Source organism: Triticum aestivum, chromosome 2A, assembly GCF_018294505.1.
Source record: "Triticum aestivum cultivar Chinese Spring chromosome 2A, IWGSC CS RefSeq v2.1, whole genome shotgun sequence".
In the NCBI taxonomy this organism is placed as follows: Eukaryota; Viridiplantae; Streptophyta; class Magnoliopsida; order Poales; family Poaceae; genus Triticum; species Triticum aestivum.
In genome coordinates, this window is record NC_057797.1 from 765406101 (window position 1) to 765433538 (window position 27438).

The 27438-nt window shown below is 44.0% G+C and overlaps 1 protein-coding gene across 1 annotated transcript; it reads left to right on the top strand.

Moving 5' to 3' along the window:
- The first annotated feature begins 20957 nt into the window (after positions 1–20957).
- On the top strand, positions 20958–27000 carry LOC123191038 (uncharacterized). The gene is made up of 10 exons (XM_044603794.1): positions 20958–21200; positions 21583–21710; positions 21995–22082; positions 23178–23430; positions 23549–23791; positions 24426–24473; positions 25567–25664; positions 25805–25924; positions 26280–26369; positions 26444–27000. Exons 2-10 carry the CDS (start codon positions 21601–21603, stop codon positions 26564–26566), a joined length of 1173 nt encoding a protein of 390 aa, XP_044459729.1. The 5' UTR covers positions 20958–21200; positions 21583–21600; the 3' UTR covers positions 26567–27000.
- Positions 27001–27438: the final 438 nt, after the last annotated feature.

The window sequence follows — 27438 nt, forward strand, 5'->3', positions numbered from 1 at the left end:
TTACATAGCAGGTTGCGCATATTCAGAGAGAAAGACAGAAACAGTTACAGTTTACGTAGCAGGTTGGGTTTGGCTCTGTTCAGAATCCCTCCGCTCCGTAACTCCTCTGCGGAGCGGAGCGGCAGACAGTAGAAATACGGAGAGTGGCAAACAGGCTGCTCCGCGCGCTCTGCTCCCTGGTGACGGAGCAGTGGATTGGCGAACACAGCCTTTGTGTGTGCTTTTGTTGTTGTGATCCTTGGAATGCTTTCTTTAGCATGGGAAGTTCTATGACATGGAATTGAGTTATAATTTTAGGAGATGAAAACAAGTAAATGTGTCTGGCTAGGTCTGTTAGGTTGATCTCCTCCGTGTGGGCCCAACGGCCCACCGGGCCCTTAGATCCGCGCCCTGATCGGGGGCGCCCAACCCTCAATATGGTTGGTGGGCCCCTGTGACCCGCGCTATTTAAACAGAGGTGGGGGCCGGGCACGAGTTACGAGGTTAATCGCTGCCACAATCTTCACCTACAATCCCTACCGATCTAGGGTTAGCGCGGTGCTCACGGGAAGCTCCACCACCGCCGTCATCCACTCTCTGTCCACATCGTCATCGGCCCCTACTTCACCATGGCCGGCGCTGGATCAAGCTCGTCTGGACAGGCAGAAGGTAGGTTCACCGGGATGATCTAGCCTACCCCGATCCAGTGGGTCTATCAATGGTATCAGGCCATGCTAGGCTATGATTTTCGGTGCAAAGTATAAACACAGAAAGAAAAAAGATCCCCCCCCCTAAAGAACCCTAACCCCAAGGGAAAACAAGGGTAAAAGAAAAGTTGCTCCGCCGCACATGGCCGCGCCGTTCCTCTCGATCCCGAATCGCATCGGCAAGCCGAGGATCCGGGAAGAAGAACTACCCCACACGGGGCAAAGGGCATCGCGAACAAACCGCTCAACGGCGACGCGCTCACCGCAAGGTGGACGCGCAGTCGGCGAGGGGGATGGCCACGGCGCCGCATAGGAAGCCCGCCGGATCTCTCTCTCTCTCTCTCTCTCTCTCTCTCTCTCTCTTTGTTGTTGTAAGCAATGGCAGAGAAGAAGAGAAGAAAAGAAGTGGGGGAGAGAAGAGCTCGCGGGAGCGGTGGCTATCAGCCCCGTCTCCGGTGGCCGGCGGCCTGCCTGGTACCGCGGCGCGGTGGCCGTCTCCGGCGAACGGGCGTGGTGGCCCGACGACCTGGACAGGGGCCGTCGCCGCTGCGAGCAAGAGGATGAGCGGCGCGCGGGAGGAAAGAATGGCTAGGGTTCGATCGAGGGGAGCTGGATTGGGTGTTTTGTTCGGCCGATCTAGGCGCTGGGCCGTCGGATGAAATCCGACAGCCAGACCGCAAACCCTAGCCAACCACTGGGTTTAAAAGGAGCCAAGGCCGCCGCAGCGGGCGCAGCCCACACGCTGGGCTGAGGCCGGCTGCCGCAGCGCGCAGGCCGTGGGCCGCGTCGCTCGGGCCACAGCCGCGCGGCGCGCAGTAGCAGGCTGTAGGCTGCATACACCACAAAAAGAAGGATTTCTCTGCTATTTTTTTTTCACAGCAAAGTTTTGATGAATTTTGTCCAGCTTTTGGGCAGATCTTATATATAGTTTCTATGCAAATTTTTCCAACAAAAATTTTGTTTAGAAAATAGAAAAGTTTCCGAATATGAAAATAGAAAAATTTCCGAAAAGAAATGTTCATGAATTTTTATAAAGAGAATAATAAAGTTCATGATTTTTTATTCGGTCAAAGAAAAGTTTCTGTAAATAATAAAAGGTTCATGAATTTTTATTCATGTTTTTCCGCTGCGTAGATAATTAATAGTGCTCTTTTACGAAGAAAATAAAGTTCAGATAGAATTAAGTTTTTAAGAGCATGTTAAAGTGATTATTAAAATGAATATGGTTATGTTATTTTTATGACCAATGTTGTTAATAACATGATCATGTTTATTATTGAAAATAAAAGTGCTCTTTTAAAAGTGAATAGAACTAAAGTAAAAGATTAAATTGTTGCTTCTGTAATGCATTTTTTAACCAACCGGTTAAAATTGCTTAGAGAGTAAAAGAGTACGGATTGTTTTTTGAATAGAATATTGTAAAGCTTCCGTTGCAAAGTAAAAGTTTTATCCTCCAATTAAATTGGAACCAACAGGAAAATTTAATTGGAAGAAATGTTCTTAGCAATGTTTTTCCCCTATGGGTGAAATAAGATGCACATAGTTTCCGCTATGACAAAAGAAAATATGGTATTGTTATTTTCTGACCAACGTTGATGATAACAGTGCTATAATTATATGAGTCTTATGTTCAAAGTTTAAATCTCTGATAATTTTTTGTATCAAAGTGATCAATTTTTAGAGAACGGATAAAGATCAAGAAATGCTCTTGAACTAGAGAAATGCATATTTCTAGTTCCCGCTGCAATAAAGTTGATGATGATGATTAATTCTTAGCAAAGTTGTTTAAAAGAAATACTATCATTACATTGTTTATGAGTTATATGCATTATTTCCATTTCCACCCAACGGTGATATGGAATTAATGTAGAAGGATGATGCTTATTCTAATTCCGCTACAACGGTGATTTAGAATATAAAAGAAAGTTTCAAAAGTTTAATGTGCCTTTTTTAACCAGACCAACGTAGGGTTATTTTATGCCCATCATTGTTGATTATTGACTAAGTTTTCTCAGACCAAAAAGTTCTCCATGCTTTCATTCGTGACAGCGAATGGTTGGGTACTTGTGACCCGAAAGATGACCAAGAAAGGTCATAACGCGAGGGAGTATGTTCTCTCTAAAGAATGGCATCAAAAGAAAAGAGACAGATCATTGAGAGTCTTTTGATGAATGTCTTTCATGTACTCTCCATGAAGAAGATTTTTCAAGCAACATGCGTGTTTAATTTGACCAACGTCGGATCAAGCATGTGTGTCAAAGAGCATTCGGATTTATTCCTAAATTTGATGATTGAATATGTAGTCAAAAGAGCCAATTCTGGCATTTATGTTCCCTTACAGGGAATTACCCGCGTGGCGGGAAAAGATGATTGTGATAAAACCCGCATGGCGGGAAAAGTCTGGGAAAATACATGCGTAACAGGGTAAAGTTGACATAATATTATGTCAAAAATCCCGTATGGCGGGAGAAATTCTGACAAGACAAAGATATGATAACTCATGTGCTTTTAATGTATCCCACCCTGGGAGAAAAGAATGGAGTAGCTAAAAGGCGCAACCATACACTTATGGGTATGGTGCACAGCATGATGAGTTATTCCAACTTGCCATTGGGATTATGGATGAAGGCACTTGAAACCGACATTCACATTCTCAATACAGTACCAAGCAAGTCGGTGCCCAAAACACCGTACGAGCTATGGACAGGAAGGGTGCCCTCCCTACAACACTTCAGTGTGTGGGGGTGCCCTGCTGAGGCCAAAATGTTTAACCCAAACATTGCAAAGTTAGATCCCAAAACAGTGAGTTGCCACTTCATTGGCTATACAGATAGATCAAAGGGTTTTCGTTTCTACTGCCCAGATAGATATACAAAGTTTGTAGAAACGAGACATGCAGTCTTCTTAGAGGATGAAATGATGAGGGGGAGCTTGGTAGCTCGGGAAATTGATCTTGAGGAGAAGAGGGTGCATGCACCTAATCCGATGATTCAGGAGCCTTTTTTCTCACTACCAGTTGCAACTCCATCCATGAAAACTACGGGAGTAGACCCGGAACCTGTCCGACAGGAGCCGACTGAACCACTTGTTGAGCATAAAAGGGAGGTGCAGCAGCAAATTTTAGAAGAAGTGCCAGAAGTTGAGGCACAAAATGTGCCAGAAACTGAGGCACTTAGAAGGTCTACAAGACCAAGAAAGTCAGCTATTTCTACTGACTTTAAAGTTTATAACACAGAAATGGTTCATATGGAAAAAGATCCCACCTCATATGAAGAAGCCATGAGAAGCCCTCATTCATCGAAGTGGATGAAGGCAATGGAAGACGAGATGAAATCGATGAGTTCCAAAGATGTTTGGGACTTAGAGGAAATTCCTAAAGGAGCCAAAACAGTAGGCTGTAAATGGGTGTACAAAATTAAGTATGACTCTAAAGGGAATATAGAAAAGTATAAAGCACGACTCGTGGCAAAAGGATTTACACAAAGAGAAGGGATAGATTCCTTCAGAATCATAATGGCATTAGTTGCTCATTTTGATTTAGAGTTACATCAAATGGATGTTAAGACGGCATTTCTGAATGGTGATTTAAAAGAAAAGGTCCACATGAAACAACCCAAGGGTTTTATCATGGAAGGCAAGGAAAATATGGGATGCCGCCTGAAGAAATCCATTTATGAATTAAGACAAGCCTCTAGACAGTGGTATCTAAAGTTTAATCAAACGATTAAAAGTTTTGGATTTAAAGAAAATATTGAGGATAATTGCATTTATGCAAAGTTTAAAAATGGGAAATATATTTTCCTAATCTTGTATGTGGATAATATCCTGCTTGCTAGCAGTGATGTTAGTCTGCTATAAGAAACAAAGAAATTATTATCCTCAAATTTTGACATAACAGACCTTGGTGAAGCATCTTATGTTTTGGGCATAGAAATTCACCGAGATAGGAACAATGGAGTCTTAGGACTATCGTAGAAAGCATATTTAGAGAAGGTTCTTAAAAAGTATAATATGCATGCGAGTAAAGCCACACCTGCTCCTATAGTGAAGGGCGATAGTTTTAGGAAATTCCAATGTCCCAAGAACCAGTACGAGATCGATCAAATGAAAGCAGTACCATATGCTTCGGCAGTTGGCAGCTTACAGTATGCACAAGTGTGCACTCGCCCTGACTTAGCTTTTATCACCGGGGTACTCGGTAGATATCAAGAGAATCCAGGCATGGAGCACTGGAAGATGGTAAAGAAAGCATTGCGTTATGCGCAAGGCACGAAGGACTACATGCTAATATACAGGAGAAGTGAATCCCTAGAGATAAAAGGGTATTCAGACGCAGATTTTGCGGGGGACAGAGATGATAGAAAATCCACGTCAGGATACGTCTTCACTCTCGCTGGGGGAGCTATTTCGTGGAAAAGCTCCAAACAGTCGATAGTTGCATCATCCACGATGTATGCATAATTCATAGCATGCTTCGAAGCCACAGGGCAGGTGATATGGCTAAAGAAATTTATACCCGACTTGAAAGTGGTAGATTGTATTCACAAACCACTAAAGATGTACTACGACAACCAGCCCGCAGTATTTTATGCTCACAACAACAAGTCGAGTAATGCTGCCAAAACAATAGAGATAAGGTATTATGTTGTGAAAGATAAAATCCAGGATCAAACTATAAGTCTCGAGCATATAAGGACAAAAGATATGCTTGCGGATCCGCTAACGAAAGGCTTACCACCCAATGTGTTCAAGGAACACTTAGCCGGCATGGGTTTAAGGGAAAGCCTTATGATTCCTGGATAGGCCCAAAATAAACAGAATTTGCTTCTGAACAAAACGTATGTTGTAGCTGTATGATTCTATCGGCAATTAAGCTGTGATGATGAAACATGCTCTATGTACCAATATGTGATGAAACAAATAAATTAGAAAGTATAAGGTTAAAAGTAAAGTTGAGATCAAGGGGGAGAATGTTAGGTTGATCTCCTCCGTGTGGGCCCAACGGCCCACCGGGCCCTTAGATCCGCGCCCTGATCGGGGGCGCCCAACCCTCAATATGGTTGGTGGGCCCCTATGACCCGCGCTATTTAAACAGAGGTGGGGCCGGGCACGAGTTACGAGGTTAATCGCTGCCACAATCCCCACCTACAATCCCTACCGATCTAGGGTTAGCGCGGTGCTCACGGGAAGCTCCACCACCGCCGCCGTCCACTCTCTGTCCACATCGTCATCGGCCCCTACTTCACCATGGCCGGCGCTGGATCAAGCTCGTCTGGACAGGCAGAAGGTAGGTTCACCGGGATGATCTAGCCTACCCCGATCCAGTGGGTCTATCAAGGTCCACTCCATGTTGTAGCTTGATTAGGATAACATGTGTTTTGCTGTGTCAACACATTAAATCGTGGGCTGGGAACAAGCAATATATTGCATGCTCAGTGTATTTTGTTTGCATTTCTCTCTTTCATGGAATATATAGATTTCATGTCAGGTTGGGAGATTATTGTGTCGCCCATTAGGTCCAGGACTGATAGGGTGCCACTTTTGCAGTTTGAGCAATACTGAACTCAAGTGTCATTTTATACATAAACTTCAGGGTGGCTATGCAACATCAATTTGGTTTTACTGGAAATTCTTTGTTCATCTGCTGGGCACCGATCTCCTTTTGTTGCGTAGTAATTTTGATTATTTATTTATATAAGTTTGTATGAACACATGACCAATTTTAACCATTCTGAACGAAGAAGTGATTAATGCATTTAGATCACCTTCATACATGCATACATATTCCAGTAATTCATATATGCCACTCCTATATTTTTAATGAAGTCATTTATAGGTATCTCGGGAAGGCTCTCACATGCATCTTGCAATGCTATGGGCAGCGGCAAAACGGGAGGGCAGCGCAGCGCCATCTCCACCTCTCCCTCTTCTCCGCTGACCGCGGGAGCCTGTGTTTCTATGCTCTTTTGATGCTTCTCTCCTGTACGCTACCTCTTTATATCACTCCCGATTCCCTGTTGTTTCACCAAAAATAGCGCCTTCGCTGCGGTTGCATCAGCAGGCAGCAAGAAAGGCAGCCATGACATTGTCGTGCCGTGGCCCTGTACGCGTCATGCTGATTGCCAGAGGCATCGTCGGCTTTGTTTAGCTGAATTCTTCGCTGCTACTAACGCATGTTGTTTTCTGGTATTAATGTAATTTTTGTCTTGATACTGGCTGTTACCAAGAAACTTCCCTGTGGGAAGAAAATAAATTGAAAATTATATACATAGATAGAAAGTGTTGGATGGAAACAGATAGTTGCCAATAATGGTCTTCTTTCTAGATGAGTTTGAGGCACTTATTCTTTGATAAATATCTGGAACCAACGGATGAGCAAATCGAATAAAATTTGTACCCCCTTTTGTTTTGCAGACAAAAAAAATTCTGTCACTCACAGCCACAGAGACAAACTACAAACACACAAAACAGAATAAATCAAATGTATTTTTGGAGAACAAAAAGGATAGGTCAGTACAAAAAGAATCCTCCTATTTAGGTTCCACACGTGGGAGCACAACGGTGAGAGATAAAAAGACGTAGGAACCACAAGTCGAACTCCAAACAAGACAGCGGTTACCTTTGTTCCACTGTTTTTTATAAGCAAAATGCAATGTGTTCAAAATTTATCTTGCAAACTCTGCCACATTGTTTTATTATTAGTTATCTACTCCCTCTGTTCCTAAATATAAGACATTTTTAGAGATTCTAATATGAACTACATACGAAGCAAAATGAGTTAATTTACACTCTAAACTATATCTACATACATCTATATGTAGTCGTATTGGAATCTCTAAAAGGTCTTATATTTAAAAACCAAGGGAGTACATTTTGTAGTAACACCTCTTTGTGTACGTAGTTAATACTTAAAAAACGGCAGGCACGACCATGACACGATCCTTGATACTGCAAAATATCGGATGAGAAGTAATGCTTACAACAAAAATAAAAATAGTTCTAATTCATGGTATGATTGTTTTTCATGTTTACAGAGTATAATGGAGAAAGACGTACACCATTATATGCATAATAGAATAGGGTCTGGTCCAATATATTTGAATTTTCGATGAGTACAGCCTAAAAAACAGAAACATGACAAGAACCAAGAACATGATATATAGGTAGCCATGACGGCCTTCCCTAAAAAAAAGAACATGATATATAGGTAGCCATGACGGCCTTCCCTAAATTTTTGCTGTAGTGGATATTGAATACGAACGCTGCACCCTTCGGCTGCTGACTGTTCGTTTCATCTCCCGCGTTCCCTTCAGCTCCCGGCGTAGCCTCTCGCCTCCTTCTCTTGCGCCTATAAAAAGGTGGTCGCTCCTCTCAGAGAGATGCACCAGAATCTCTTCCTCCTCTCGCCACAAGTTCCTGAGCACTGCGCTGCTGCTACGGTCTTCCCCATCCCGGCTTGCGGCGTGCACCGCAGGTCGGGACAGTAGGCCTCCGAAACCGCACCTCTTTGAGTCCTGTACGGGAGAAGGGTGATAAGGTTTTTGGGGAGCGCTCCGCGCGACTACTGACTCCTTCATCACGGACTCCGACGACTACTTCCCCGACGACGACTTCTTCCCTGACATCGACGACATGGCTGGAGAGGACGTCCACCCCAACTCCAGTGCTTCTGCTGTTGCTGTCCCGTACGTATTTATGCTCTTTCTGTTAGATGTCCTGCCACAGTTCTTTGCTCTAGTTTCTGCCCTACATGTGTTAGGTTCTACTTCATATATGCAACTTGCTATACTGTCTGATCTAGATGTGTTTAGTTACAGTTCATATGTGAAGTCGCTATTTACCTTCTCTTTGTCAAATCGCATGACTTGCTTTATCACTGTTATATTAGTCATGCTTTGTCTAGTATTTCTGTTAATAAAATTATTGGAGAAATTGCTCATATTTCCAACATTATTGGTGCAGAACATTGTTGCAGAAGCGATAAGGTAGTAACGATCAGGCTCTATTACTGAACCGAGTCCCCACAAAGAACAAAAAGATAACTCCAGTCGAGGAATGGGAGAAGAAAAGGTTAAAACTCTCTTATCTGCGAACATGGGGTTGATTGGCGAAAGTCAATGTTCCAATTCCAAAGAAGCGGAAGCTTGGACCAAAGACTGTGGATTGTGTTTTCCTGGGATATGCTTTTCATAGCATTGGCTATAGATTCTTGGTTGTAAAATCTGAGGTACCTGACATGCATGTCGGTACGATCATGGAGTCGAATGATGCGACTTTCTTTGAAGATATCTTTCCCATGAAGGATATGGCTACCTCATCTAATCAGGAGATGCCTAGTTCATGGAATCAGGAACCAGTTATAATTACCGAACCTACCATTTCGATGGAACACTTCGAAAGTCCTGTGAAGGAAAACAATGAAGTTCCTACCAGGAGCAAGAGACAGAGGACTGCAAAGTCCTTTGGTGATGATTTCTTGTGTATCTCATAGATGACACTCCCAGTTCTATTTCAGAGGCCTATGCATCTGAAGATGCTGACTACTGGAAGGAAGCGGTTCGTAGCTAGATGGATTCCATCTTGGCAAATGAAACTTGGGAGATAACTGATTGTCCTTATGGGTGCAAACCTATAGGATGCAAATGGGTATTCAAGAAGAAGCTTAGGCCTGATGGTACTATTGAAAAGTACAAGGCTCGGCTCGTGGCTAAGGGTTATACCCAGAAGGAAGGTGAAGACTTCTTTGATACTTACTCACCTGTGGCTCGACTGACCACTATTCGAGTTCTACTTTCACTAGCTGCCTCGCATGGTCTTCTCGTTCATCAAATGGATGTTAAGACTGCTTTCCTAAATGGAGAGTTGGACGAGGAAATTTATATGGAACAACCAGATGGGTTTGTACTAGATGGTCAGGAAGAGAAAGTGTGCAAGTTGCTGAAGTCTTTGTACGGACTTAAGCAAGCACCCAAATAGTGGCATGAGAAGTTTGAAAGAACTTTAACAGCTGCAGGCTTTGTTGTGAACGAAGCCGACAAATGTGTGTACTATCGCCATGGTGGGGGCGAGGAAGTTATCCTGTGCTTGTATGTCGATGACATACTGATTTTCGGAACAAATCTGAAAGTTATTAAGCAGGTCAAGGATTTCCTATCTCGTTGTTTTGAGATGAAGGATTTAGGAATGGCTGATGTCATTCTGAACATCAAGTTGTTGAGAGACGATGATGGTGGGATTACTTTGATTCAATCTCACTATGTGGAAAAGATCTTGAGTCGCTTTTGGCTATAGTGACTGCAAGCCCTCTCCAACACCATATGATGCTAGTGTGTTGCTTCGAAAGAATCGAAGAATTGCTAGAGACCAATTGAAGTATTCTCAGATTATTGGCTCGCTTATGTACTTAGCCAGTGCTACAAGACCTGACATCTTTTTTGCTGTTAGCAAACTAAGTCGGTTTGTTTCAAAACCAGGAGATGTGCATTGGAAAGCTCTAGAAAGAGTGTTGCGTTATTTGAAAGGCACTGCAAATTATGGAATTCACTACACCAGGCATCCAAAGGTGCTTGAAGGGTATAGTGACTCAAACTAAATCTCAGATGCTGATGAGATAAAGGCCACGAGCGGTTATGTATTCACTCATGGAGAACTCTTGCAAGCAGACCATCTTAACAAGGTCAACAATGGAAGCAGAACTCACAGCACTAGATACAGCTACGGTTGAAGCAGATTGGCTTCGCCGGCTCTTGAATGACTTGCCGGTTGTTGAGGAACCTATACCGGGTGTCCTTATGAACTGCGACAATCAAACTGTGATCACGAAAGTGAGCAGTTCAAAGGATAACATGAAGTCATCAAGACACGTTCAGAGAAGGTTAAAATCTGTCAGGAAAATGAAAAACTCCGGAGTTATCATGTTAGATTATATCCAAACGTGTGAAAATCTGGCAGATCCTTTTACCAAGGGTCTATCACGTAATGTGATAGATAATGCATCGAGGGAGATGGGTATGAGACCCACAATATGAGTTGTTCACAGTGGTAACCTATTCTTTGTGATCGGAGATCCCGTGAATTAGATGTGGAAGACAAGTTGTTGGCCAACTGAGAGGAGAGTATTCTTACTATTCACAATACCACTCCATGAAGATGCAATACTCTCCTAATCTGCATGGCAGGTTGATGTGTATCTTAATGTGTTCTAAGTGGCTTACTTAAGCAGAGATGTTATCCTGCAGAACATCTTTTGAAGAACACACCTATATGAGTCTGATTGTTAAACGTCGCAATCTATGAGAGTAGGGTTCTCTCTAGTAAACTCATGAAAGGTCATGGAGTATGACGCATAAGCTCCACCCGCGAGGAAGACCCATGGTAGCCACGTATCGGTCAAGGCTTTATGTGAAGCTAGATTCGCAGAAAACTTGCAGTTCAAGGCCCAATCCACTGTTCAAGTTGCTTACTAGTGTAGCATAGAGTTCTAGGTGGAAGTTCAACTTAACAGTCTCCACTGCAGTACCGGTATATAAAACAGTGTTTTGGAACCAAAGGCAAATTTCTGTGTGCCTCTGGGATCTGGTGGGGGATTGCTGGAATTTAGTCTATTTTGGGCAGCCCAATAACTATTTCAGAAATTCCTAATAAATCCTAGAGGCCCACTTAGCCCATTTGTGCAAGGCAAGGGATACTACTAAAGTTTAGTCCCACATTGCTAGTTTAGTGGGAGTTGGACCTCCTTATAAGGGAGGTTCTTTCCCCACTTGTACGAGCATGAGAACAAGAGGGACATCCACGCGCGCTCCTCCTCCGCCGCCCGCCTCGCCACGCCACGCCACGCCTCGCCATGACGCGACGCGACGCGACGCTGGTTGCGGGAACGAGCCGATATCTAAATTTTTTCCACGTACTACGGGTATACGAAAGGTCACTTGAGAGCTGGGAAGTTTTTGCTATAGTGGATATTGAATACGAACGATGCACCCTTCGGCTGCTGACTGTTCGTTTCATCTCCCGCGTTCCCTTCAGCTCCCGGCGCAGCCTCTCGCCTCCTTCTCTTGCGCCTATAAAAAGGAGGTCGCTCCTCTCATAGATACGCACCAGAATCTCTTCCTCCTCTCGCCACAAGTTCCTGAGCACTGCGCTACTACTACGATCTTCCCCATCCCAGCTTGCGGCATGCACCGCAGGTCGGGACAGTAGGCCTCCAAAACCGCACCTCTTTGAGTCCTGTACGGGAGAAGGGTGATAAGGTTTTTGGGGAGCGCTCCGCGCGACTACTGACTCCTTCATCACGGACTCCGACGACTACTTCCTCGACGACGACTTCTTCCCTGACATCGACGACATGGCTGGAGAGGACGTCCACCCAACTCAAGTGCTTCTGCTGCTACTGTCCCGTACGTATTTATGCTCTTTCTGTTAGATGTCCTGCCACAGTTCTTTGCTCTAGTTTCTGCCCTACATGTGTTAGGTTCTACTTCATATATGCAACTTGCTATACTGTCTGATCTAGATGTGTTTAGTTACAGTTCATATGTGAAGTCGCTATTTACCTTCTCTTTGTCAAATCGCATGACTTGCTTTATCACTGTTATATTAGTCATGCTTTGTCTAGTATTTCTGTTAATAAAATCATTGGAGAAATTGCTCATATTTCCAACAATCCAAAAACCTTATTATAGGCAATTTACCCCAAGTGGTTTTGCTGCTTCCATGAGACCTCCTATGTTTGAGGGTATCCACTATAAGAGGTGGCGCGTGAGAGCAGTCTTATGGTTTCAAACCATGAGTTGCTATGACGCCACTCTCGGCAAACCTGAAGGAGAGCTTGTTGCTCAACAAGCACAAGATTTTCAGAAAATGGATACTTTGTTTAAGGCTGCTCTCTTGAGTGTTCTCGGTGAGAACATAGTTGATGCTTATGCGTCAATTGATAATGGAAAAGATATGTGGGATGCACTCGAGGCCAAGTTTGGGGTCTCGGATGCTGGCACTGAGTTGTACATCATGGAGCAATTCTATGATTACAGGATGACTGAAGAGCGCTCCGTGGTTGAGCAAGCTCATGAGATACAGTCATTTGCTAGAGAACTTGAGCACTTCAGTTGTATGCTACCGGAAAAGTTTGTTGCCGGAGGTATCATCACTAAGCTTCCTCCTTCATGGAGGAACTTTGCTACCTTGCTGAAGCATAAGAGGCAGGAGTTTTCCGTCCCGGATCTCATTGGCACTCTTGATGTGGAAGAAAAGGCGAGAGCAAAGGACACCCATGCTCGAGGTATTGAGGGAGGATCTAGTGCCAATGTGGTACAGAAGCAGAACTTCCAGGCCCACAAGTTCAAGAACAAGGGCAAGTTTGATGGTAAAGCAAAGTTTGATGGGAAGAACAAGGCTGTGCAACACACGAACTTCAAGAAGAAGAATGGCAAGAAGAAAGGTGCTTGTCATGTGTGTGGGGATGCTGATCATTGGGCTCCTAGTTGCCCTAATTGCTATGACAAGCGTAATCCTGGGAAAGGCGGCAAGACCGCTAATGTTGTCATTGGAGACACTGACGTGAAGGATGCTGGGTATGGTATATTTCCCAATATTCTTTCAGTATGTCATTCTCCTGACTGGTTGATTGACACAGGTGCTAATGTGCATGTATGTGGTGATATTTCCATGTTTTCGTCTTATCAGACCGCAGGGACTTCAACCGTGCTGATGGGCAATGGTTCAAGTGCTTCTGTTCGTGGTGTTGGCACAGTAGATCTGAAGTTTACTTCGGGGAAGATCTGCGGCTGAAGAACGTGCATTATGTCCCCTCCGTCAATAAAAATCTTGTTAGCGGATCTCTTCTGTGTAGAGATGGCTACAAGCTTGTCTTTGAGTCGAATAAATTTGTAATATCCAAGTATGGAACCTTTGTTGGTAAAGGCTATGAGTCAGGAGGCTTGTTTCGTTTATCCTTATCAGATGTTTGCAATAAAGTTGTTAATCATATTTGCAACAATAGTGAATCCAATGTGTGGCATTCACGTCTTTGTCATGTTAACTTTGGTTGCATGTCGCGACTAGCGAAGTTGAACTTAATCCCTAGTTTCACCACCGTCAAGGGATCTAAGTGTCAAGTGTGTGTGCAAGCTAAGCAACCTCGTAAGTCTCACACGACTGCGAAAATAAGAAATCTTGCACCACTAGAGCTCATACATTCAGATCTATGTGAAATGAATGGTGTGTTGACAAAAGGTGGAAAGAAATATTTCATGACGTTAATTGATGACTCCACTAGATATTGCCGTGTGTATCTTCTAAAGTCTAAGGATGAGGCTTTGAACTTTTTCAAGATCTATAAAGCCGAAGTGGAAAACCAACTTGATCGAAAAATCAAGAGGCTTAGGTCCGACCGTGGTGGAGAGTATTTTTCCAATGAATTTGATGCTTTTTGTGCGGAACATGGTATAATTCATGAGAGGACGCCTCCTTATTCACCTCAGTCAAATGGGTGGCCGAAAGAAAGAACCGTACTCTAACTGATTTGGTTAACACCATGTTAGACACATCGGGTCTCTCCAAGGCATGGTGGGGGGAGGCGATATTGACAGCATGTCATGTCCTGAACCGAGTCCCCACAAATAACAAAGAGATAACTCCATTCGAGGAATGGGAGAAGAAAAGGTTAAAACTCTCTTATCTGCGAACATGGGGTTGTTTGGCGAAAGTCAATGTTCCAATTCCAAAGAAGCGGAAGCTTGGACCAAAGACTGTGGATTGTGTTTTCCTGGGATATGCTTTTCATAGCATTGGCTATAGATTCTTGGTTGTAAAATCTGAGGTACCTGACATGCATGTCGGTACGATCATGGAGTCGAATGATGCGACTTTTTCTTTGAAGATATCTTTCCCATGAAGGATATGGCTACCTCATCTAATCAGGAGATGCCTAGTTCATGGAATCAGGAACCAGTTATAATTACCGAACCTACCATTTCGATGGAACACTTCGAAAGTCCTGTGGAGGAAAACAATGAAGTTCCTACCAGGAGCAAGAGACAGAGGACTGCAAAGTCCTTTGGTGATGATTTTCTTGTGTATCTCATAGATGACACTCCCAGTTCTATTTCAGAGGCCTATGCATCTGAAAATGCTGACTACTGGAAGGAAGCGGTTCCTAGCTAGATGGATTCCATCTTGGCAAATGAAACTTGGGAGATAACTGATCGTCCTTATGGGTGCAAACCTATAGGATGCAAATGGGTATTCAAGAAGAAGCTTAGGCCTGATGGTACTATTGAAAAGTACAAGGCTCGGCTCGTGGCTAAGGGTTATACCCAGAAGGAAGGTGAAGACTTCTTTGATACTTACTCACCTGTGGCTCGACTGACCACTATTCGAGTTCTACTTTCACTAGCTGCCTCGCATGGTCTTCTCGTTCATCAAATGGATGTTAAGACTGCTTTCCTAAATGGAGAGTTGGACGAGGAAATTTATATGGAACAACCAGATGGGTTTGTACTAGATGGTCAAGAAGAGAAAGTGTGCAAGTTGCTGAAGTCTTTGTACAGACTTAAGCAAGCACCCAAACAGTGGCATGAGAAGTTTGAAAGAACTTTAACAGCTGCAGGCTTTGTTGTGAACGAAGCCGACAAATGTGTGTACTATCGCCATGGTGGGGGCGAGGAAGTTATCCTGTGCTTGTATGTGGATGACATACTGATTTTCGGAACAAATCTGAAAGTTATTAAGCAGGTCAAGGATTTCCTATCTCGTTGTTTTGAGATGAAGGATTTAGGAGTGGCTGATGTCATTCTGAACATCAAGTTGTTGAGAGACGGTGATGGTGGGATTACTTTGATTCAATCTCACTATGTGGAAAAGATCTTGAGTCGCTTTGGCTATAGTGACTGCAAGCCCTCTCCAACACCATATGATGCTAGTGTGTTGCTTCGAAAGAATCGAAGAATTGCTAGAGACCAATTGAAGTATTCTCAGATTATTGGCTCGCTTATGTACTTAGCCAGTGCTACAAGACCTGACATCTCTTTTGCTGTTAGCAAACTAAGTCGGTTTGTTTCAAAACCAGGAGATGTGCATTGGAAAGCTCTAGAAAGAGTGTTGCGTTATTTGAAAGGCACTGCAAATTATGGAATTCACTACACCGGGCATCCAAAGGTGCTTGAAGGGTATAGTGACTCAAACTGGATCTCAGATGCTGATGAGATAAAGGCCACGAGCGGTTATGTATTCACTCATGGAGGTGGCGCTGTTTCTTGGAACTCTTGCAAGCAGACCATCTTAACGAGGTCAACAATGGAAGCAGAACTCACAGCACTAGATACAGCTACGGTTGAAGCAGATTGGCTTCGCCGGCTCTTGAATGACTTGCCGGTTGTTGAGGAACCTGTACCAGGTGTCCTTATGAACTGCAACAATCAAACTGTGATCACGAAAGTGAGCAGTTCAAAGGATAACATGAAGTCATCAAGACACGTTCAGAGAAGGTTAAAATCTGTCAGGAAAATGAAAAACTCCGGAGTTATCATGTTAGATTATATCCAAATGTGTGAAAATCTGGCAGATCCTTTTACCAAGGGTCTATCACGTAATGTGATAGATAATGCATCGAGGGAGATGGGTATGAGACCCACAATATGAGTTGTTCACAGTGGTAACCTATTCTTTGTGATCGGAGATCCCGTGAATTAGATGTGGAAGACAAGCTGTTGGCCAACTGAGAGGAGAGTATCCTTACTATTCACAATACCACTCCATGTGTTGGGGAACGCAGTAATTTCGAAAATTTTCCTACGCACACGCAAGATCATGGTGATGCATAGCAATGAGAGGGGAGAGTGTTGTCTACGTACCAACGCAGACCGACTGCGGAAGCGATCACACAACGTAGAGGAAGTAGTCGTACGTCTTTTTCCCGATCCGACCGATCCAAGCACCGTTACTCCGGCACCTCCGAGTTCTTAGCACACGTTCAGCTCGATGACGATCCCCGGGCTCCGATCTAGCAAAGCTTCGGGGAGGAGTTCCGTCAGCACGACGGCGTGGTGACGATCTTGATGTACTACCGACGCAGGGCTTCGCCTAAGCACTGCAACGGTATGATCGAGGTGGAATTTGGTGGCAGGGGGCACCGCACACGGCTAAGGAACGATCTCAAGGATCAACTAGTGTGTGTTGGGGTGCGCCCTGCCCCCGTATATAAAGGTTGGAGGAGGGGGAGCTGGCCGGCCAAAGGAGGGAGGCGCAGGAGGAGTCCTACTCCTACCGGGAGTAGGACTCCCCCCTCCAATCCTAGTCCAACTAGGAATCCTTAAAGGGAAGAGAGAGAGAGGTGGCCGGCCCCTCTCCTAGTCCTAATAGGACTAGGGAGAGGGGGGGAGGCGCAGCCCTATGTGGGCTGCCCTCTCACCTTTCCACTAAGGCCCATGTTGGCCCATTTGGCTCCCGGGGGGTTCCGGTAACCCTCCCGGTATTCCGGTAAAATCCCGATTTCACCCGGAACACTTCCGATGTCCAAACATAGGCTTCCAATATATCAATCTTTACGTCTCGACCATTTCGAGACTCCTCGTCATGTCCGTGATCACATCCGGGACTCCGAACAACCTTCGGTACATCAAAATGCATAAACTCATAATACAACTATCATCGAAACCTTAAGCGTGCGGACCCTACGGTTCGAGAACAATGTAGACATGACCGAGACACGTCTCCGGTCAATAACCAATAGCGGGACCTGGATGCCCATATTGGCTCCTACATATTCTACGAAGATCTTTATCGGTCAGACCGCATAACAACATACGTTGTTCCCTTTGTCATCGGTATGTTACTTGCCCGAGATTCGATCGTCGGTATCCAATACCTAGTTCAATCTTGTTACCGGCAAGTCTCTTTACTCGTTCCGTAATACATCATCTCACAACTAACATATTAGTTGCAGTGCTTGCAAGGCTTATGTGATGTGCATTACCGAGAGGGCCCAGAGATACCTCTCCGACAATCGGAGTGACAAACCCTAATCTCGAAATACGCCAACCCAACATCTACCATTGGAGACACCTGTAGTACTCCTTTATAATCACCCAGTTACGTTGTGACGTTTGGTAGTACCCAAAGTGTTCCTCCGGTAAACGGGAGTTGCATAATCTCATAGTTATAGGAACATGTATAAGTCATGAAGAAAGCAATAGCAACATACTAAACGATCGGGTGCTAAGCTAATGGAATGGGTCATGTCAATCAGATCATTCTACTAATGATGTAACCTCGTTAATCAAATAACAACTCTTTGTTCATGGTTAGGAAACATAACCATCTTTGATTAACGAGCTAGTCAAGTAGAGGCATACTAGTGACACTCTGTTGGTCTATGTATTCACACATGTATTATGTTTCCGGTTAATACAATTCTAGCATGAATAATAAACATTTATCATGATATAAGGAAATAAATAATAACTTTATTATTGCCTCTAGGGCATATTTCCTTCACCATGAAGATGCAATACTCTCCTAATCTGCATGGCAGGTTGATGTGTATCTTAATGTGTTCTAAGTGGCTTACTTAAGCAGAGATGTTATCCTGCAGAACATCTTTTGAAGAACACACCTATATGAGTCTGATTGTTAAACGTCGCAATTTATGAGAGTAGGGTTCTCTCTAGTAAACTCATGAAAGGTCACGGAGTATGACGCATAAGCTCCACCCGCGGGGAAGACCCATGGTAGCCACATATCGGTCAAGGCTTTATGTGAAGCTAGATTCGCAGAAAACTTGCAGTTCAAGGCCCAGTCCACTGTTCAAGTTGCTTACTAGTGTAGCATAGAGTTCTAGGTGGAAGTTCAACTTAACAGTCTCCACTGCAGTACCGGTATATAAAACAGTGTTTTGGAACCAAAGGCAAATTTCTGTGTGCCTCTGGGATCTGGTGGGGGATTGCTGGAATTTAGTCTATTTTGGGCAGCCCAATAACTATTTCAGAAATTCCTAATAAATCCTAGAGGCCCACTTAGCCCATTTGTGCAAGGCAAGGGATACTACTAAAGTTTAGTCCCACATTGCTAGTTTAGTGGGAGTTGGACCTCCTTATAAGGGAGGTTCTTTCCCCACTTGTACGAGCATGAGAACAAGAGGGACATCCACGCGCGCTCCTCCTCCGCCGCCCGCCTCGCCATGCCACGCCACGCCACGCCTCGCCACGCCACGACGCGACGCGACGCTGGTTGCGGGAACGAGCCGATATCTAAATTTTTGCCACGTACTACGGGTATACGAAAGGTCACTTGTGAGCTGGGAAGTTTTTGCTGTAGTGGATATTGAATACGAACGCTGCACCCTTCGGCTGCTGACTGTTCGTTTCATCTCCCGCGTTCCCTTCAGCTCCCGGCGCAGCCTCTCGCCTCCTTCTCTTGCGCCTATAAAAAAGAGGTCGCTCCTCTCAGAGAGACGCACCAGAATCTCTTCCTCCTTTCGCCACAAGTTCCTGAGCACTGCGCTGCTACTACGGTCTTCCCCATCCCAGCTTGCGGCGTGCACCGCAGGTCGGGACAGTAGGCCTCCGAAACCGCACCTCTTTGAGTCCTGTACGGGAGAAGGGTGATAAGGTTTTTAGGGAGCGCTCCGCGCGACTACTGACTCCTTCATCACGGACTCCGACGACTACTTCCTCGACGACGACTTCTTCCCTGACATCGACGACATGGCTGGAGAGGACGTCCACCCCAACTCCAGTGCTTCTGCTGCTGCTGTCCCGTACGTATTTATGCTCTTTCTGCTAGATGTCCTGCCACAGTTCTTTGCTCTAGTTTCTGCCCTACATGTGTTAGGTTCTACTTCATATATGCAACTTGCTATACTGTCTGATCTAGATGTGTTTAGTTACAGTTCATATGTGAAGTCGCTATTTACCTTCTCTTTGTCAAATCGCATGACTTGCTTTATCACTGTTATATTAGTCATGCTTTGTCTAGTATTTCTGTTAATAAAATCATTGGAGAAATTGGTCATATTTCCAACATTATTGGTGCAGAACATTGTTGCAGAAGCGATAAGGTAGTAACGATCAGGCTCTATTACTGTTGAGATCCTAAGCAGGATAAACTCAGTCACGGATGGACTGCCGACCGTGGAACTTATGATGGTAGCAGTCTGGTACCTATGGTGGCAACGTCGTCAACATATCAAAGTAGAGCCAATTCAAAACCTTGAAAGAGCCGCGATTTCCATAAAAGTTCTAGCAACAAATTATACTCAAAGTTATATGACGAGTTAGCCTACAAGAAAACCATGATCATATGTGGAAAAGGTCAACTAGGGATGCGGTCAAAATCAATGTTGGTGCTGCTTCCCGTGTTGAAACACTCTCAGGTGCAACAGGTGCTATGGCCTGTGATGGAAGAGGGAACTTCATTGCTGCGGCAACATGGTTCGTTCCTTAGGTGACAAGCGTTGACTCAGCTGAGATGACAGCGATCCGAAATGGCTGAGAGTTGGATGTAACAAAGTGATCATTGAGTCAGGTTGTAGCTTTGTGGTGGAAGCAGTGCAGCAACCAGAAAACATATGTGGCCTCAGATGTTGCAATGGTACTCGAGTGCAAACATTTTGCGCTGGACTTTGGGAGTGTCTCATATACAAAGGGTTGCCATGCAGCAAATGAAGTGGCTCACAACCTAGCAAAGAACTCATTTAGTGAAAAATCTTCTATGTTTTGGGTCTATAATCCCTGATTTAATTTCTCAAACAAATGACATGTCTGTTTTCTTTTTGAGCATCAGTACAGACACAAGCGCTCATATACACGCGCATACACTCACCCCTATGAACGCATACACGCATACCCTACCCCTATGAGCACCTTCGAGAGACTGAGCCGGCATATCATCTTGAGATTTACGAAGTCACCGTAGGCGCCTCGTCGTCGACGGGAACGTCTCCTCCCACTGAAAGCGCATCGCCGGAAATCCTGAAATAAATCCAAGAATAATGCGAGCACCAGGATTTGAACCCTGGTGGGTTGGGGATATCACTGTCCACCTAACCAACTCAACCACAGGTTGATTCGCAACGACATGTCTGTTATCTAACGAAATTCTGTTGTTTTTTGTAAAAGTCGATATTTGTACATGTATATTCTATTATTATTTTCAAAAATAAAACGAATCACGTGCGCTAAACGGACCGGCCTGTGACAGGCCCATTATCGGCAGCGCTGAGAGAGCGGGCCTCCTTCCCTTCCCTTCCCTTCCACACCTTTCTCTTCTCTTCCTCCCAGCCAGACCCTACTTGCCTCGCCGCCGACGCCTCCCCCCCCCCCCCCGCCGGCTCCCACCCCCGCCCGCCTCTCGCGCGCCGCCGCCCGCCCGCCGTCCCCGCTCTTCCCCGCACCGCTTTCTCGCTCTCTCCGACCACCCTCCCCCTCCGGCTCCCAGCACCCCGTCCCTCGCGGGCCGCCCCCGCCGCCGTCCCCGGCCGTCGTCCCGCGCTCCTGCCCACAGCCTTCGCCCACTTCCGAGGTACGCCGTTGCTCTTCTCCGGCGATTGGTTAAATCCCAACCGCACCTTCGCAACTTCTGGCCTGGGCGGGCGCGCCGCCGCACGCCCGGTCCGGCGCACCGTCTAGATCCGCCCCTAGTGGCAGCTCTCGGCCTCAAACGCTGGTAACTGAACGCGCATCACCTATGCATCGCGCTACTGCAGACGCTCTACTGTTTATTGCCAACAATCCCACACCAAGTGCAGTTGCTGCACAGTAAAAATTTCCCCTTTACGATTGTTTCGGTGCGAGCTTGTAGCTCTACTTCCGCGGTCTCTAACAAGATTGTATCTTAGATATTTCTGTTGATTTTTCTTGCTGTAGAATCTGCCTCTGTTAATTCGTTGCACATTTTTTTGCAGCTGTCAAGGAAGAGAGCAATGGACGTCCACAGGGCAGAGTCTCCCCATACAGGAGCCGCTACTCTAGACCCCCGACGGGCCGAGGCCGCCAACAGGCACGTGAGGGCACTAAATACCCAGTTTGCAAGGTTGGACACTTCTTCATCTGCGAGCTTGCCTCGCGGCATCTCAGTCACTTGATTTGAAATTTTGTGGCGTACATTGTCCTATCATGTTTATTGTTTCAGCTCTAGCTGAAGTCCTTTCTGAATATCTAGTCCTCTCAGTCATCCCATAAAGAATATTTAGTTACTACCATATTTTTAGAGATCCTTGAATACAATTTTTTTAAAGTACATTTTAAGCATTCATGCTGCATATTCCCTCTGGTGTGAAGTGAGTAAGCACTCATCTACCTGTTTATTTTGAGCAGCTGGGTGCAATCGCAGTTGCAAAACCATCCAGCTGAACTTTGGGAGGATGGCGTGAAAGATTACTTATCCCATGCTTCTGAAATAATGGTAAGCTTCACAAGCTTGTAAGGTGTTCTCTTTATTTAACAGTCCTTAACTAGAGATTTAATATTTTCCTGTGGCCATTGATAAAATGTATCACTATCACAATTTGCTTTGTTTTCTGTGTGGCGTGCATATGTAGTGGATTTGTGGATGTTAGTATTCCAGCATACAGAGTATAATTTACTTCCTGAGTTGCTAGGACTAGTTTAAAATAACTAGGAATTTTTGAACAAATAGATATCAACAGTGTTCACAAACAGACAACAATGTGAAGATGAACCATGTTATGAGTATGAATATCAAACTACCATATGCCCTTGTTTTCATTTAGAGTTCTGTAGGTTTCCGTTCCGTTGCTTTGAGTTGGACTCTCCAACTCCAATGTATAAGGAGCTATATAGGCTGTATGTCAATCTCAAGTTATCAGTAAGGTTAGTCTTGTCCCTAAACTCTTCTCTTTCCTTGCTGCCTATTGTGCCCTCAACGGTGCCTACCTTTCAAGTGCTCGTCGGCCTAAGTTCCTGCCTCTCATGGCTACGTCCTTTGATCTAAAGGCTCTAACGATCTGGTATCAGAGCCAGGTTACAGCTTCTCGAGTGTGTAACTAATAAGTCAGTTGTCATCTTTTCAAGTGTGTTACTGATAAATATGATTAGCAGACCATCCGATTACTATCCTATGCAACTTTCCATGCAATAAAAAACTATTTGTAAATTGTAATTGATTACCCCCTCCTGTTCACAAAAAGGTGACGTTTTGGACATGTCTTGAGTCAAAACTCTGAAAACTTTGACCTTCTATGTTGTTTTTAATATTTAGACTGGAAACTTGAAAATCATATGCATGGATTTGTGTAAAGAACTATTTTCAGAATTTGAATTATTGATCAAAGCTATATTTGAAGACTGCCAATATCCAAACGTCACTTTTTCGTGAACTGGATGGAGTATTGTTTTGCCAGCACATACTACTTTTGAACTCGTCACCTATTGGTTTCTGCTTAGATGGTATTTTGGCACTTCAGATGTTATGTCAGCAGTCAGTCAGATTTCTCTTAAAGTCATAATGTCTTGATCTCATGTTATTCTCTCCCCTTAGGAAAATTTCAAGGATGTTGTCAATTGGCTTAGGCAGAATAAATCAGGTACAACAGCTGTTTCATCCCCAAGTCCAGCCAATGAGGAGAAGACTACTATGCCGGCAACTGTCAATAGCAAGTTTATGGTACAGCCAGGATCAGATAATGGACAGAAGAGTCCAACTACAGGAGCCAGCTCCCTAGCTTTTCAGAACTCAAGCTCACCGAATATGTTCTCACTCCCTTCTCAGAAGAAAACGGCACCTTTTGGCGGTATAACTATTCACCAGTTTATACCTTTATATGCCATATTGTATTTTGCTTGTTGTATTTTTTTGCAGACTTGGTAGTTATATATTTATTATGTTGATTGTGTCATAATGATGTGCAGGCATATTTGATAACAAGGACACTCCTGGCGACAGCAGCAAATCGACTTTCCAGTTTGGTGGAAATAACGCCTTTTCAACACCAACTAACACGCCTGGTGATAGCAGCAAATCGACTTTCCAGTTTGGTGGAAATAACGGCTTTTCAACACCAACTACTCCGTCCATTTTTTCTACCCCTGGTTCCAGTTTTAACATGCCAACCTCAACACTGTTTTCAATGAACCAGCAACCAATTTTCACTGGTATTTTACTTCTCTTTTTCTTGGCATTAGTGCGTCCTTTATGATTGGTTGGTTCACGTGTATATTTCACATAATTGTATTTGTGGCATTTATTTGAATGAGGCCTGTCCACAATATTTGAATGGGAATGGCAAAGCTTTGTATTGTAATGGTCTATTGTCATTTTAGCACTATGGTTGTATGATTGATGTATCGTCAACCCAACCAAATCCTACTGGGCCATGTTTGTTTGTGTTTCCCTATTTATTTCGTAGTCAACCAGTTCTATCCTTGCCAAACATGTATGTTCTGCCCCATGGAAACATCATATCCTATTTTGTGTAATGGCAATTGACAAACAAATCCATATCAGAGCTAATATTAATCAATATTATTTATCAAGTGCCCCAAAGTTAACCATGTTTCTGTTTACATTTGACCCAATATACCATTTCCTACGCAGTTCAGAAAAGAAAAACATGTAATTGGCTTGATGCATTCCTTGGTTTTGCCTAACACACAGGCACGTGAAACTCTGATGATGAAAAGGCAATTTGATCATTCTATTGACGGTGTTGTAGGAACTTAATTGATTTTGTATTACGAGTCCTCTAGGTCGATGGAATAATCAAATTTTCTTATTGTTGTTTTTCAGGATCAGGAAACAACAAAGCTGCTGAAGCTTCAGCTGATGCGGATGAAGGTGTGTATCTACCAATTTGTTAAGTTATGGGAAAGTCTAATTTGCCGCTCCACCCGTGTTATGACAATTCAGTGTACACCCTCAGCTATACAACCGTGTAAGGAACACCCTTGCTGTATAAGTCAACCCTCAATGGCATCTTGTAGGTGGTTTTCGCCTGCTGGCTGCAGGCACCATCTAACATTTCCACAGTGGCAAAAAGCATCTCCCACATCAGCTAATTGTACCACATCACTGTATCATCCCCAATCCCCCCCACCCACTGTCTCTCACGGAATGCTCAAGATTTCATTACAAGATGCAGTTTATCATTCAAGAGTGCGAATTTTTTGTCTTGATTGATCTAATGGCTTGGTTATCTTGCCCCATTGTCACATTCTAGGAGATCATGACTCTTAAAGCAAAAATTGAGTCCATCCCAAAATTAAATTATAGTCTACTTCATATGTCTAACGCTGCCAGTGAGCCGTTTTATATTCCTACTGCATTAATCATCTTCCAAGGTTGACTTGTGAGGTGTTGAGGCCGACATGTTCGACATTGCAGCTGCTTTTCGTTTTTTTCCGCCTGGGTGGAGTATGAGCAGCGGATGAGGTAGTGTTGCACAATATGTCGAGCACTGCTGTTGCATAGCACAGGCTGGAGGCAGGAGTGTACTGTGGGGTAGTGGTTGAAGGTTTCAAAGCTGAGTGTCCACCAGCCAGTGAGTTCCAGGCCCCGCCACTCAAGATGCTAACCTGACTATTTACTGCTAATTTAGATATCATACTGACGTGTATTCTCTCGTAGGATTCCATGCCAGCAAAAAAACAACGGTGGTTTATACTGAGGGGTACCTATACTGTTTTTTAATAGATGATGGTGTAACATAAACTTTAGTAATAATTGACTTGAGCGCACGCACGGACAGGGGTGTATGGGTGAATTTTTCTTGTCTCTTTGATATCAGGAACTGTTTTACTTAAGCTAGGTTATTTTGTGGCCAACCCCTATCACTGGACTCGCTCCTCTATACTTAATTCTACTCTTGTTTGAACCCCTATCACTGGACGCGCTCCTTAATACTTAATTCTACTCTTGTTTGAATGGTCAGATGCTGAAGCCGAGCAACCAAGCAGCCCTTCTGTAAAGAAAGCAGAAGAGAAAGGAATAGTTGTTGTTCATGAAGCCAAATGCAAGGTGTATGTGAAGGTATCATTTCCACTCTTCCCTGTTTAGCATTGTACTTTTGTTCATAGATTTATAACTTATGTTCCCCAGTGCTACTATTCAAGTGTTCTGCAAAATATGCTTAGCATGTGATTTCACAACTTCTTTTTCCATTCATGTAGCACGATGATGCTACCAAGGGTTGGAAAGACATTGGTGTTGGTCAGCTCTCTATCAGATGTAAAGAGGGTGCAGAGAAAGCTTCGAAAGAGTCCACCCCAACAGTTGTTATCAGAAATGATGTATGTGCTCTTCCTTTTCTGCTGACATATACTAATCCAAGTTCATTTGTCTTCAGTTGCATCTCAAACGTGAAATGCCTGCATCTCATATAGTTTTGCAAAGTATTCCATTCCAGTAATTGTTTTACTATTGGTGTGTTTGCTGAACTTCTCTGTTTCTAAAATGTAGAACAGATTCATTTGTCCTGGGTTTCATACAGTATTTAGTGCTGTAGATTTTTTTTCCTTGGATATTTCTATCATCTTGGCTGGCAGTTTGTCTGAAATCGCCCTTTCCCCTTTTGCTATCTGTTATACTGCTGTCAGATTATTTCTGGTTGCGAACAAAATATTAATGACTGATTTCTGGTAGCAGGTCGGCAAGATTCTTCTGAATGCTATGATCTACAAGGGGATAAAAATGAGTGTTCAAAAGAACACGGTTGCCTCGATATTTCACACTTCAGTAAGTACCATCGTGCTATATGTGCAGCGCATATGTCACCCAGTATGACTCTGATCCGTGCTGTATTTTCACAGGATGCGCAGTCTGAATCAGATGGTGGCAATGTTGTAGCTCGAACATACTTACTCCGACTGAAAAACGAAGAGGCGGCTACAAACTTGTCAGCGGTGATCAAAGAGAATGCGCCGCTGGACTGATCCTGTATGGTCTGCATTAATTATTGTCTTAAGGTTTGCGTTTGGCAATAGTGGTAATGTTTAGGGGGGGCTCGATAACTTGCTGCGATGGGCGAAGGGATGCCCTGCGGAGTTTCTGTGCCCGAGCTACACACCTAAGAAGCACACCTGGATGAATTTTTGTTGCCTAGTACGTTTAGCTGGTCGTGTTGTACCACCTGTTCTTTATTTATTGATAGTGTGTTCTAGCACCTGTTGGCTCCAGTAAGGTTACGCCTTGTTAATGCTAACGAGGCAACGTATCTTGTCAGTGGCCCGAACTACACAGTTGAAAACCATTTCGAGGCCATTATGCGTTGTTCAGCTATGGAATTGTCTGTTGCTTGAATCTTGCAATCTGGATTTAGGGAGAATATCATATGGAAAACGGTGGAGAGTGGTGAATTATCTCGCAATTGCGGAACAAGAGAGCAATTTCATTACTCAGTTTGCTGAAATGTTTTTCATTAGCAGTACCTAGCTCGGGTGGCTGTAATGTATTCTTCTGAGATATATTACCTTTGTTCCAAATGTTTTGAAGTCTTAGGTTTGCCCTAGGTCAAAATTCGTAAGCCTGACCATGTACATAAAAAATATTTAATATTTACAGCATGAAATATATACAATGCTTAAGTACGTTGTAGAATGAATCTGATAAAACTAATTTGGTGTTGTAGATGTTTGGTCAAACTTGAAGATATTTCACTTAACAAACAGAGAGCTTCAAACATTTTGAAACGGCGGAGGGTTTTTCCAGGGATCTTCCCAGATATTTTGCACAGCACGATATTCTCATTCTTCTTTCAGAACTTGCAGATTCACATTCCTTGTAGTGCAAATTAGCTACAGTTACT